The sequence below is a fragment of the Chelonoidis abingdonii genome, chromosome 24 (genome assembly GCF_003597395.2).
Source record: "Chelonoidis abingdonii isolate Lonesome George chromosome 24, CheloAbing_2.0, whole genome shotgun sequence".
Classification (NCBI taxonomy): domain Eukaryota; kingdom Metazoa; phylum Chordata; order Testudines; family Testudinidae; genus Chelonoidis; species Chelonoidis abingdonii.
Window position 1 is genome coordinate 17,195,738 of NC_133792.1, and position 12,634 is coordinate 17,208,371.

Genomic DNA, 12,634 nt, shown 5'->3' on the forward strand with positions numbered 1-12,634 from the left:
CGGCTGCTCACAGCATTCATCACCTCAGGAGCTAACTGGCTGAGGACTTGGGTAAACACCCTAGTTTGCAGAGCAGATTCCTTTTGGACCTTACGTGCCCACAGCTGTGGTGGCAGTTTGCTCTCCGGCTCCGGCTGCTTCCTCATGCCCTCAGCAGGAATCTGGCACGGATGCAGCTGGAGTGTGACACATATGACTCCTTTTTACCAAAGCATTTGCACAACCCAGGAGAGGATCTGCCGTACTGATTTTAAACGACTGTGTCATAGGCCTCACGGAGCCACTTTGAGGCTTTGTCTGCCCTGGAAACATCTGGCTCCTAACTACTTGGTGCCCCTAATGTGCCTGCAACACACCATGCATTCACGCACCAAATTGCTCCCAGGAGAAAGAAGGTGATTGTGCCCTTTGGAGCAAACCTGCTCTGAGCAAGGCTAAGCACCATGCCACTCTCTCACGGGCACAGTGTCAATGTGGGCAGTGCTAGGATTATTTTTTTTAATCCCTAGACGATGGCACTTTGAGTTAAAGAGATATATCAATCAATTTTATTCGCTCGAGTAAGTCCTCATAGTATCAAATGCGCTGATACATGTGGCAGCTCAAACCTAGAATTTGTGAAGAAGAGCAGAGGGAGAACTTTGGTTCACTTCTAAAATATATTGATATGGTACTAGATCATGCGTGAGATGGTACACACTTAGATAATTCAGAATGAGCTTGTGTACTCTTGTCCATTTCTAATTGGATGAGTTTGCAAGTTTAGTTATTTTTTTTTCACATGATACCGTAGAAGCTGCAAGGGAGGGACACCTGGATACAGCCAAAAGATCAGACGTTAAAGAACCTTCTCTGGTATAGCAAAATTTTTTATTAAATTGCTCCCATTAACACCTTGGTAGACTACTTATGAAGTGCTACGCACCCCCCTCCCTCCTTCCTGTCTCATATCATCTCCATCCCTATTTCAGAGATCACATGAATCTGGGCTGATGATGAATGATCCCCTCCTTTGCCAACCGATTATTAGCAACCCATATGGTGTCCTCCTGCGGAACCTCCCTGCCATATCCCATCTCACTCTTGGAACACAACACAAGTCGAGCTGGACTGGAGTAATCCGATCCAGGTTTTTGAGGAATGAGCTCAGTGGTTTGGGAGCACTCTGGCCTGCTTAAACCAGCGTTGTAGTTCAAGTTTCTTAGGCGGGCTCATTAGCAGATTAGGAACTGGTTCTGCTTGAGCAAGGGCGTGCCTACATGATCTCTTGAGTGCCTCCAACCCTCATCCGAATGATTAAGTATGACGAGTGCATTCGCAAGCTGGTGCCTTGGGCAAGGACAGCTCCTGGTTGTTTTGCCCCCAAGCAGTGCGTTGAATTGCCGCTGCTGCAGCGGGGCAATGCCTGTGCCTAGCACAGACGCATTCCGTTGGTGGAGGCAATTCACCGGCTGCTCTTATATTTAAGCTTGTTCCGTGTAGCAGCTTCATAGCTCAGACAATGAAGCGCTGGCGAGGCAATGGGCCCGGCGCTCGTGCGACAGGCGGCTTGCCGCTCCTAAGAGGCACAGCGACTGCCGGCAGGCGTCCGCGGCGGCAATTCGTGTGCGCTGTTTGCGGGTGGCCGAGAACTGTAGAGCCTGCCCTCGAACCCCAGCGTTGTACATTCCACTGGCAGAGCAGACCTTGAGGGTATCAAGAAACACAATTGATACCCTGGAGCGTGGTTGTGTATATCTTTATATATCTCTTTATATGGACTTCACTGAGGCGTTACCACAACTTGCTAGTTACTTAATGGGAGCAGAATTGGGGAAGTCTGTTGTGGATCTTCCATTTTCGATTAGCAACATCCACTAAGGTAAATAAAATATGAACTAGACCTTGTGTGTGAGGGAGAATATCTTCCACATTCTGTTCAATGGCCACGTTACAATTCCTTCTACAAGTGACTTTGAGAAAAAATTCATCTCTTCAGTTAGCAACCTGGCAAATCGCAAATGCATAGGATATGCATGGGGATAGATGGGCTATATGCTGGCCTATGACCGTCAGCAGTGTGCCCTTGTTGCGCGAAAGGCAAACGGCATTTTTGGACTGTAATACTAGGAACAGGGCCATTGCCAGCAGATCGAGGGCGTGATCATTCCCCTCTATTCGACATTGTGGGCTCATCTGAGTACTGTGTCAGTTTTTGGGCCCACACTACAAGAAGGATGGTGGGACAAATTGAAAAGAGATCCAGCGGAAAGGGGCAACAATAACATGAGTTAAGGGTGGAGCACGATGACTGTATGAGAGAGGCTGAGGGAACTGAGATTGTTTAGTCTGCAGCAGAGAAGAATGAAGGGGGATTTGATAGCTGCTTTCAACTACCTGAAAGGGGGTTCCAAAGAGGATGGATAAAGACTGTTCTCAGTGGTACCTGATGACAGAACAAGAAGTAATGGTCTCAAGTTGCAGTGGGGGAAGTTTAGGTTGGATATTAGTAAAACCTTTTTCACTAGGATGGTGGTGAAGCACTGGAATGGGTTACCTAGGGAGGTGGTGGAATCTCCCTCCTTAGAGGTTTTTAAGGTCAGACTTGCCAAAGCCCTGTCTGGGATGATTTAGTCGGGAATTGGTCCTGCTTTAAGCAGGGGGTTGGACTAGATGACCTCCTGAGGTCCCTTCTAACCCTGATATTCTATGATTCTATTGAAAAACCCAAGACAACTGATGGAGCATAAGTGGAAGCAGAATCTGGCGCAGAAGAGGGCTCTGCCAGTCATTTTATTCCAACACATACTCTTCTCCAGGTGAGACTCATTACATCCTCATCTGGTCTCTTTTCCTGACATTTCTTAAGCAGTCTTTGGTGCAGAGAGGCAACGTCTATCTTTTGAGGGCCCAAAGATTTATGAGCTATTAGGAGTTCTGCCAATAGCAGATGGAGTTGCTTTACATTGTGATATTTCTCCAGCCATCTCTCACTGAGAAGCTAAGGTCTTTTAACCATAGTTCTGTGTCTTTCAGGAGAGAAAATTAATTGAAAATAGATCTGATAACCCTGAGCTTTCTTCATCAGAAATTAGATGAAAACCTAAAGATTTGATATTATTCTGGGCCAGCTGAGATTGAAATGATGGATCCAGATAAAGTGTTGAGACACAAGATTATTTCATTTTCAAGTGTATTTTGCAAGCCAGAGAGCACCACAGGATTGGAAGCAGCTGAATATTGAGATGCATTTCAAGCATCCTACAGATTGGGGGCAGCCCAACTCACCTAGAAAAATCAAATTGAACCAGAGAATTTTTTTTAGAAGAGCAAAAAATACAGTTTTATTTTATTTATTCATTTATTTATTTTTTACACACAGCCACATGGAGACTTTGGCTCTGGTAACAAATAGAAATACCAAAATCTCTCTTACGTTTCCACATGAGTTCTGACCCAAATAAAACCAGGAAGCACTGGAAGTCTCATGAAAGCTTCTTTGCATCAGATGTCCAGCCAAGAGAGGTTTGAATAAGCATCTGAATCTACAAGTCTCTAGATTTCCCCAACAACCTAGTGCTGCTACAGCTCTATTCCAGAGAAATACCAATGTATTTTGGGATAGGAAATTGTTGGAATCAGCAAACTATCATTATGGTAACTGTGACGGGTTTGGTCACAGAGGCCCCCGTTGGGACTGTCCCCTGATGTGCTGGAATTACCTCTGAACCCATTTTCCATGCCAGCTTGGGACTCCAGAACCCTGCCTTGTTGAGCCAGACACACTCGCCTGCTGCAACGCAGACCCAGGGTCTGGTCCACTCCCCCAAAGCTGCAGACTTTAACCAAAAACTGCTCAGCAAGTCACCTATGTCCAGCACCCAGACACCAAGTTCCCAATGGGATCCAAACTCCAAATAAATCCATTTTACTCTGTATAAAACTTACACAGGGTAAACTCATAAATTGTCCAGTCTCTGTAACACTGATAGAGAGATATGCACAGCTGTTTGCTCCCCTAGGTATTAATCACTCACTCTGGGTTCATTAATAAACAAAAGTGATTTTATTAAGTATAAAAAGTAGGATTTAAGTGGTTTCAAGTAGTAACAGACAGAACAAAGTAAGTTACCAAGCAAAATAAAACAAAACACACAAGTCTAAGCCTATTACATTAAGAAAGTGAACACAGGTAAATCTCACCCTCAGAAATGGTCCAATAAGCTTCTTTCACAGACTAGACTCCTTCCTAGTCTGGGCCCAATCCATTCCCCTGGTACAGACCTTGTTAGTGCCAGCAGGCGTCTTAGGTGAAAAGCAGGGGATTTCACACGACTGGGACCCCTCTTGTTCCATTCCACCTCCTCTTTTATAGCTTTGGCACAAGGCGGGAATCCTTTGTCTCATTGGGTCCCCACATCTCCTTCTCAATGGAAGAGCACCAAGTTTAAGATGGATTCCAGTACCAGCTGACATGATCACTGTAAGACTTTATTCTCCGTTCTTTCAGGATTGGCCTGCCTGTACCCAGGAAGGTTTGTGAGTAAACAGAGTCATTAACAACCAACTATCCTAGCTAATGGGAGCCATCAAGATCCCAATCCACCATTAATGGCCCATATTTTGCATAGTTACAATAGGACTTCAGAGTAATACTTCATATTTCTAGCTTCAGATACAAGAATGATACATTCCTACAAATAGGATGAACACACAGTAGATCAGGGGTCGGCAACCTATGGCACGCGTGCCATTAAAAATCCTGCCCCACGCGGCAAGCTGTGGGGTTCATGGTCCCAGGCTGGAGCACCAGACTGAGTGCAGCAAGCCGCTGGCCCCTTCCCCGCCTTCTCCCCTCCCCTGGAGCCCTCCCACTGCACGTGCAGAGCTCTGGTGGCCAGGGCTGCGCACTCCCGCGGAGCAGGAAAGACGCTCCCCGCTTACCTGGATCCCTGCCGCTGTGCACGTAGCACTCTGGGGGCCCGGGCTGCGTGCTCCCGTGGGGCAGCGTTTGGCTCCACGGGGAAGAAAAGACACTCCCCACTCACCTGGAGCCCTGGCGCCACATATGCAGCATTCTGAGGGGTGAAGCTGTGTGCTCCTGCGGGGCAGTGTATCTGGCTTTGCTTGGAGCCTCAAGGTAAGGGGTCTGGGGCTGGGGGGGGGGTGGATAAGGGTAGGGGCAGTCATGGGACAGGGAGCAGGGTCTGGCGTTGGATAGGGGATCCCGGGAGGGTGTGTGGCTAGCGGCGAGGGAGTCTCTGGAGGGGGGGAAGTCAGGGAGGTGACGGGAGGGGAGGTGAATGAGGCATGGGAGTTCCAGGCGTTTGTGGGGGCAGGGCTGGATAGAGGGCAGGGCCAGTTCAGGGACAAGGAGCAAGGAGGGTCCTTGGGGGACAGTTAGGGGGTGGGGGTCTCTGGGAAGGAGTGCGTCGGCAGGACCTAGGGGGTTGGATGAGTCGGTAAGTCGGCGGTGGCGGGGCTGTCAGTAGGCAGGGGTGTGGGGAGGGCGTTGCGCAGGCTGGCCCCGTGCAGGGGGAGCTTGTACGGGTTGCGGATTTCTCGGGGTCCTGTCAGCGTCAGCGGGGAGTGTTGGATGGGGCATGAAGTCCCAGGAGTCTGTCTGGGCGTGGGATGTTGGATAAGGGTTTGGGCGTCAGGGCGACAGGTAGGCGGGGGTAGAGTCCTAGGGGGCAGTCGGACAAGGGAGAGGGAGCTAGATACGCAGAGGATCCCAGAGGAGGTAGTTCAGGGGACAACGAGCGAAGGGGTCGTGCGGGCTCTGAGGGGCCCAGTACCGCGAGCCCTCTCCCCTGAGCCTAAGACCCCCCATACCACCAACACACGCCCTGCGTGCCCTGAGTCCCGCACACACTCCAAACCCCCTGCCCTGGCGCCATGTAACCTCCTCCATACCACACCCAGATGTCATGCTTGCTTCTTCACACACATCCCTCACGAGCCCAGACCAAGAGAAGACTCTGGCACCCCCACACAGTAACCCCCCCTCTGCCCCTGAACTGCACCACCCCTCACATTGCCCCAGCCCCTGACTGTGTTGCGACCCCATCCCCCAGACCTCCCACACATTCCCCCACCCTGAGCACCAAGGGAGATCCTGCATCACACCTCATTCCACATTCTTCACCTGCACGCCCTTCGCATCATATGGCGACTGCCAGGTAAGTTGCCGCTTACACCCAAACGTCTTCTGCCCCAACCCGTGAGCCGCCCCCTCCTCATCTAGCTCCTGGCCAGACCCTTCACGCCAGCCCTTTGCTCAGTTGCACTCCCCCTCGCTTTGCTCAGTGCAGGAGAGAGGAGAGAATGGGCCAGAACCAGGGAGAAAGTAGGTACTCCTACGGTATGTGGGCAGGGACGGGACCCCAGAACTGGCAGGCAGGCTGAGTGGATCTGGCAATCAGGATCCCGGGCTGGCAGGAGCCAGCAGAAAGAACCCAGCAAGCAGCAGGGGCTGAGCCGCTCAGCCACTGCCCGTCTGGGTCCACGCCAGCCCCGCACTAGCCTGCTGCTGGTCTGGGGGTTTCTGGTGCTGGACCCTTGCCAGCCGGGGTCCAGGCCGCAGGCTCCTCTCCAGTCCACTGGCCAGCCTAGGTGAACAGAACCTCGCGACGCAGCAGTGGCTGACGCGTGCCGGCGCAATAAGAACAACATTTGGTAATTTTAATTTTAAAATGCAACTTCTAAACATTGTTGGAAAAACCTTGTATTCTTAACAATACAAACAACAGTTAGTTATATTAATATATAACGGGTGGGGCTTATAGAGAGAGATTCTTCTAAAATAAATTAAAATGTATTAGGAAACCGGCACGTGGAAACCCTTAAATTAGATTGAATAAATGAAGACTCTGCACAGCATTTCTGGAAAGGTTCCGACCCTGCAGTAGTTATAAACTTGTAAGATACCTGTACAAAGAGAATCTTTTGCGTGATAGGCATATTCAATTACATATAATTCACACTCATTAGCCTATTTCCATAAAACATATGGAGAGCAACATCACAGCAACACTGCAAACCATTCCATATAGAAATACGGGGATGTCATAAAAGGTTTTGGAGCTTTACCAATTGTTTGTATATTTTTCATCAACCGAGGAACCTACCAATATTATGTTATGTTAGTTCACACTAGTACCAGTCTCCCGAGATAACTTCATTTATTTCTGATGCAGCATGATTCTTTTCGTACACAGAAACCTCTTTTCTTAAGCGACTCTGCCCTACCTAGATTGTCGCTCCGCACATGTATTCTGGAGAAAGTATTTTGGTTGGTTTGTGGTAAAGAATTACTGTGTTAAGTGACTCTCTGTCTTGCCAGATTGCCGTCAATTCCATTGGCTTTATCCACCATGATGGCTTCATGGCATTTCGTGGTCAGCTTGTAAACTCCTCCATTACGTGTTCTCCAAAAATGGATTCCCATATAGTGAAGTCACCCGTCAATCGCTGGGCACATAAGCTTGAGAAGCGGTGCGTCAGTTCATAGGTGAAAGACCGACGCCTGCGGCGTAGTAAACTGGGGTAGTGTGCCAACAAACAGGTCGCTCAGGCATCTCCAACTTCCTTCAATGGCTGGTCATAACTCATGTCACATCTACACACACAAGGTAGCTGACGCTCTTAGATGCAACCGCTGCTGAGAGAAGTAGCTGAGCATTTTCCATTCGTCGCATAGAGATTTTCTTGCCACCGCTAGGGTAGTTTGAACTTGCAATAGACACCACTACTTCCCTTCCGTCTTGAGCGCCAACTTGAGGAACTCTCTTCTGGTCTGTCTGTGGAAATGTAATAGTTCAACCGGCTATTGTCCAACGATAAAGACATCTCTGCAGTTTCAAAAATGTCTTGGAGGAAGATCATACGCTAGAAAAAAAAAAAGAGAACATTCTCTAATTAGAAATAAAGGCTCTGTGTAGTAGAAGACGGAAGAAGGGGGGGGACACAGAGCAACAAACGAACAGGATCAGGTAGAAATCTCCCAGATCGGGTAGTGTCAGAAGAGGGTAGTAGGTGGGAATATGGTGGAGGTTGGTAAGAAGGGCAAGACTTGTAAAAGCACATTTGAAGGCTGAGGATGAGGATTCTGAAATTAGTGTGGAAAGAGACAAGAGGCAGTGAAAGGACTGATGGATATGGTTGGACTCACAAAAAAGGATTCATAGATTTTAGCTTTTGTTGTTATTTATGGAGGGAAGGAGCATTCCAAACCAGAGTGATACCTCATCTCGTGTGTAACACAGTTTGTAAAAGCATCTTTGAATGAATCAAAGCCGTGTGTAAATGGCTTGGGTTTTTCTCCCCCTATGAAAATAGCCAATTATATAAGATTCCTATTCAGAAGTAACAGATTAAGTGTGTGAACTCCACCTAATGGTTTTGTTGCAAGCAGAACTGATAATGCTCATGAACACAAAAAAATCTATTTTAGTCAGAAACAAATGTTTTTTTGTTTAAAATATATTGTTGCTAGTTTCCGTGGTTGAATATTTCCTGTCCAAATCTGATGATCGTCAGCCGTTCATCTCTTGAGCAACACATTTAGCTGTTCAGGTTATTGCATGGGACTCTCATGGAATCATGCTGCAGGAGCAGTGAGGTCTTAGGTAAGCGGTGATACATGAGTGCTCTGCCCATGAACAAGACACGTGGAAGTGCTGAGAAGTGAACCATAGACTACCTATGTCACTCTGTCTCCAATCCAGCCACAGAGGGAGTTACCTGGAAGGATGATGATGAAGCTGACCTTAGCCTGCCTGGATTTAAGCCTGGTGGCTCTAATGGACTTTCAAGCAAGGTACTGGTCACTCCTGAGAGATACTGAATATCTTAACTCCATTAACTTCAGTGAGAGATCAAGGGCACGCAGGCAGACCTCTCAGGATTGGCCTATATACCATTTAGAGCAGCGATAATACGTGAAATGAGAGTTCTCTGTCATGTTCGCTTCCAGTTTCGTGGTACCATCCCAGCAAAATGAGGGCTTGCGTATGCAGCCCAGTGCAGCTGCCATCAAGGTGTTCTGCCTCGTTACCCGCTATTTCAGCTGTCCTGCAAGTAACCAGCAGGTGTAATGTGTTATAAGAGCTGCCCCCCACATAGCCAGCTATGCGCCAAGATCTCAAGAGTGGAGGGGCCAGCTGAGGCACTTCCCTCTTACAGAATTCAGCTCAAGCCCGATAGGAGAAAGGGGCATTTACAAGGTTTCATGGCAAATATCCAAGCCCCTTTCATTTCACTATGGGAGGGATCAACAGGAGAGTTGTACACTGTTAGAAATTAACATCAACCTCATTTGTTGTGTATATGCCTAGCCCCTTTAGAACCCAGTACTAGTGAATGAGAAACATCCTCCTATCTTTACTGTAGAAAGGGCAGCCAAACAAACACATATACAGCATGGAGTGAAGACGGTAATTTTTCATTCACAGACATTTCCAATGCAGGTACTGGCCACATGCAGTTTGGTGGGCCAGGAGACCCTTCTGCAACATATTTAGCTCTGCTTGAAGATATTGATTTCTGATTCAAAAATAACCATTTTTAATTAAGCCCATTTCTCAGAACACGAAAACATGAAGGTGCCTCAGGAATCCTTTAGCAACCTCCCTCTCCAAAAGAAGGGTATAAATACGCTCCTTATCCCCAAGATATTATTGGGAAAAGACTCTAATTCATATTGATTCTGGGGCAGTTACAAACCATTGTGCCAGCATAATGTGTGTGTGTGGGGGGGGTTATGTTGCATGGGGTTTTGTCTTTCAAAGTCTTGGTTCCATGTAATCATTAGCAATCTCATTAAACTTTTCACAAGAGTAGGAGTATCCTACCCAGTATCCTGGACAAGATGAAACTTCAGTTCTTTCAACTCCTCTTCCCAAATTGGCCCTATATTTTCAAAATGGATCTGGTATTCTTTGCTTCCTCTCCTAAATTGGTGTGTCTCATTGATGTACAACAGTGAAAAGTTGCTTCATCTCACTGGTGGCCAAATCAGCTTTGCAACATTGTTATAAATATTTATCAGAACAGGTACAAAAACCTACTTGTCCATTCTTAACAGGATCATAATTGAAAAATAATCAGGATATTTGATTATACCTTGATCTGAAGTCCTTTTGATCTTTAGCAATACATTTTGCAAAAAAATTCTGTTGGCAGGCAATAGCGCTTATCAGCACTGGCTGAATCTATGCTCCATGATTAACAAGGACTTTGTTGTAGCATGCACAGCCTTTGGAAAACAATAATGTTCTTGAATAGTTCCTTAATCTGTGCCTGCATAGCTGGCTACATAACTAATGACACTGAAATGTGTTTTAAGTCAATCAGCAATCTTCCAACAAAACTCCTGCTTGGTAGGGTGAGGTGAATAAGGGATACACCATCACTACACAAAAAATAAGTTCCCCCATCTCCTCGTTGGTTACACATCACCTTTCATACCTAACATATAGTTCTGTAATTAAGCCACACTCACTTTTTGATAGCAAACACTGTCAGTCCAACAGTGACATTCCTTTGTCGGAACTGCTCATTCAGGATCTCAGAGTTATAGGTCCCTTCCCAAACTATTGGAGCAAACCATGGAGTCATCATAAGAACGTCACATCTCCTGTGGAAGAGGAAGTTTTCTTTAGAATCACACTATAGAAGTAAGAAATATGGAGGCAGTTGCCTTCCCTACGTATAGAAAGACACTACCAGAGCCATGTGCTAAAGTTCAAAAATAGATAACTAACAGCTGTAAAGAATATACAACTCCATGAAGTCACAAGACATGGTGCAGTAAGGCTATTTAATATATCAGGTTATTGGAATCTATCAATTAATTAATGTTTGCACTGCACGAGCATCTACCCAGCATGTCTAAGGTTTGTAACGGAACAAAACATTCAGGCTTGTACTTTGTATAAAGACCCAAGTGTTTCTCAGATTTTATATGCCTAAGTTAACACAGAGCAAGACACCTTCTAATCCTTAAGGAAGTTTCTTGGTCAGATTTTAGTCTCTTAACTTTAGTTATATCTTGGATGTAACAAAACGCTTATTTTTAGTTTTACTTACGGTGGCTTTAGAATCTGTGGCTTTGTGTAAATCATCCTAAAAGAAAAGTAGGAAAACAAAAATGATTTCAGGTTAAGGAAAGATTTCCATAGCTCTTTTAAAAAATCCTTGTCAACTTTACAGACAGATAAAAGATTCCCACCAATCAGCTCCATTGAGAACTCAGTGACCCATACTCAGAACTCCAGAGGAAAGGGTTTTAGCTTTACTGTACTTCTGGTGACTTGAGTTTAAATCCTGGTTCAGGTCACATATGAACATAAGTTTAGCGGTCTCTCTCTAGTCCCTAATATCGGTTCACATCACAAAACCTCTATGCAGTATGGCTTGATTGACAATCTATACTCATGAGAGGCTCAGAGGGAGACATTAAAAGTCAGGAATGAGGTGCATTAGCAAAGTGGTGTGAGCACGCAGGATAAGAGTAGAAAAGTTTTGCAGGTAGGGAATGTGGAACATTGATAGAGCAGCGTGTGGGGTCAGAACTTGAATAGTAGAACTTTCTGGAGGTCAGAATTGAGGTGCAAACTGGTGTAACCCAAGCAATGTGAACATCCTTAGAGAGGAGGGGAATCCATGAGATCACTGCTGAGAGCTTTCAAAGATAGGTAACATCTGAGCTTGTCTAAATCTCAGTGTCATTATGCTGTATTGATGATTCATAATACACAAATGCTAAGACAGAGTACTGGAGTTCCACAAGCATAGATCATCATAGATTGCCTAGGGAGGTTGTAGAATCTCGATTTCTGGAGATATTTAAGAGTAGGTTAGATAAATGTCTATCAGAGATGGTATAGACAGTATTTGGTCCTGCCATGAGGGCAGGGGACTGGATTCGATGACCTCTTGAGGTCCCTTTCAGCCCGAGAATCTATGGATCATCCTTCAGGAACACCAGAGCTCTTCTGAAAGCAGCTGAAACACTTCAAAGAATCTAACAAAGTTCTACCTTGGCAATTCAATTTGTAGTAAATCTTCCAGGATATGGTTGCTATAGAGAAAGAACAATGGAAGTCTGGCTTACAAAAAGACAGCATTCAATAGAAAGTAACTAATCCAAGAAATCATTGAATTAATTCATGTTTCCCAGCATCTAAATATTCAAGAAAAAGTTCTGTCTTAATATCTTTGCATCTTGAAAATCAGTGTGATCATATCATGTTTGTTTTCTAATAGAAAGAAAACACTGGAAGTTTAGTTTACCAAAAGTATAACATTGTTAGAGCATAACTGGTTTAAAAGTAATACAAGTCCAAGGAAGACAGACCTGCAAACCTATACATGAATACTCATTATTCACACAAGCAGTCCCACTGAAGTGAATGGGCGCTATGAATAAAGGCCGCTCAAGTTAGTGTTTGCAGGATCATGAAACAGGCAGTAAGTGGAATTAACAAAAGGTCCCACGTTGGCAGCTCTATTTTGTGAAAGTCATCCAAGTCCTGAGTATTACTGCTACGGAAAGAAAGCCTGTCACATATAATGTTTGGTTGTTTTTTTTAAAACACAGCATAGAACAAAATAGCCAGTTACCAGTAATTTCAAGATTAACTCCATTCAA

At 45.7% G+C, this 12,634-nt stretch overlaps 2 protein-coding genes across 4 annotated transcripts in view; both read right to left on the reverse strand.

Moving 5' to 3' along the window:
• LOC116823991 (histo-blood group ABO system transferase-like) overlaps nt 1-12,634 on the reverse strand; it is a 53,287-nt gene that overhangs the window by 31,469 nt on the left and 9,184 nt on the right. Inside the window, 3 exon segments of the mRNA XM_075060436.1 lie at nt 10,484-10,618; nt 11,071-11,106; nt 12,023-12,064. Of these exon segments, the coding sequence (XP_074916537.1) occupies nt 10,484-10,618; nt 11,071-11,106; nt 12,023-12,064 (213 nt within the window).
• Nucleotides 1-12,634, reverse strand: part of LOC116817454 (histo-blood group ABO system transferase 2-like) — a 52,835-nt gene that overhangs the window by 18,603 nt on the left and 21,598 nt on the right. Inside the window, exon 1 of one of the 3 annotated variants that reach the window (XM_075060433.1) lies at nt 24-42. The exons of the other annotated variants lie outside the window; for them this stretch is intronic. The gene's annotated coding sequence lies outside the window, so the exon portion shown is untranslated. Of the gene's footprint in view, nt 1-23; nt 43-12,634 lie in introns of those variants that run through there. 3 annotated transcript variants of the gene reach the window in all.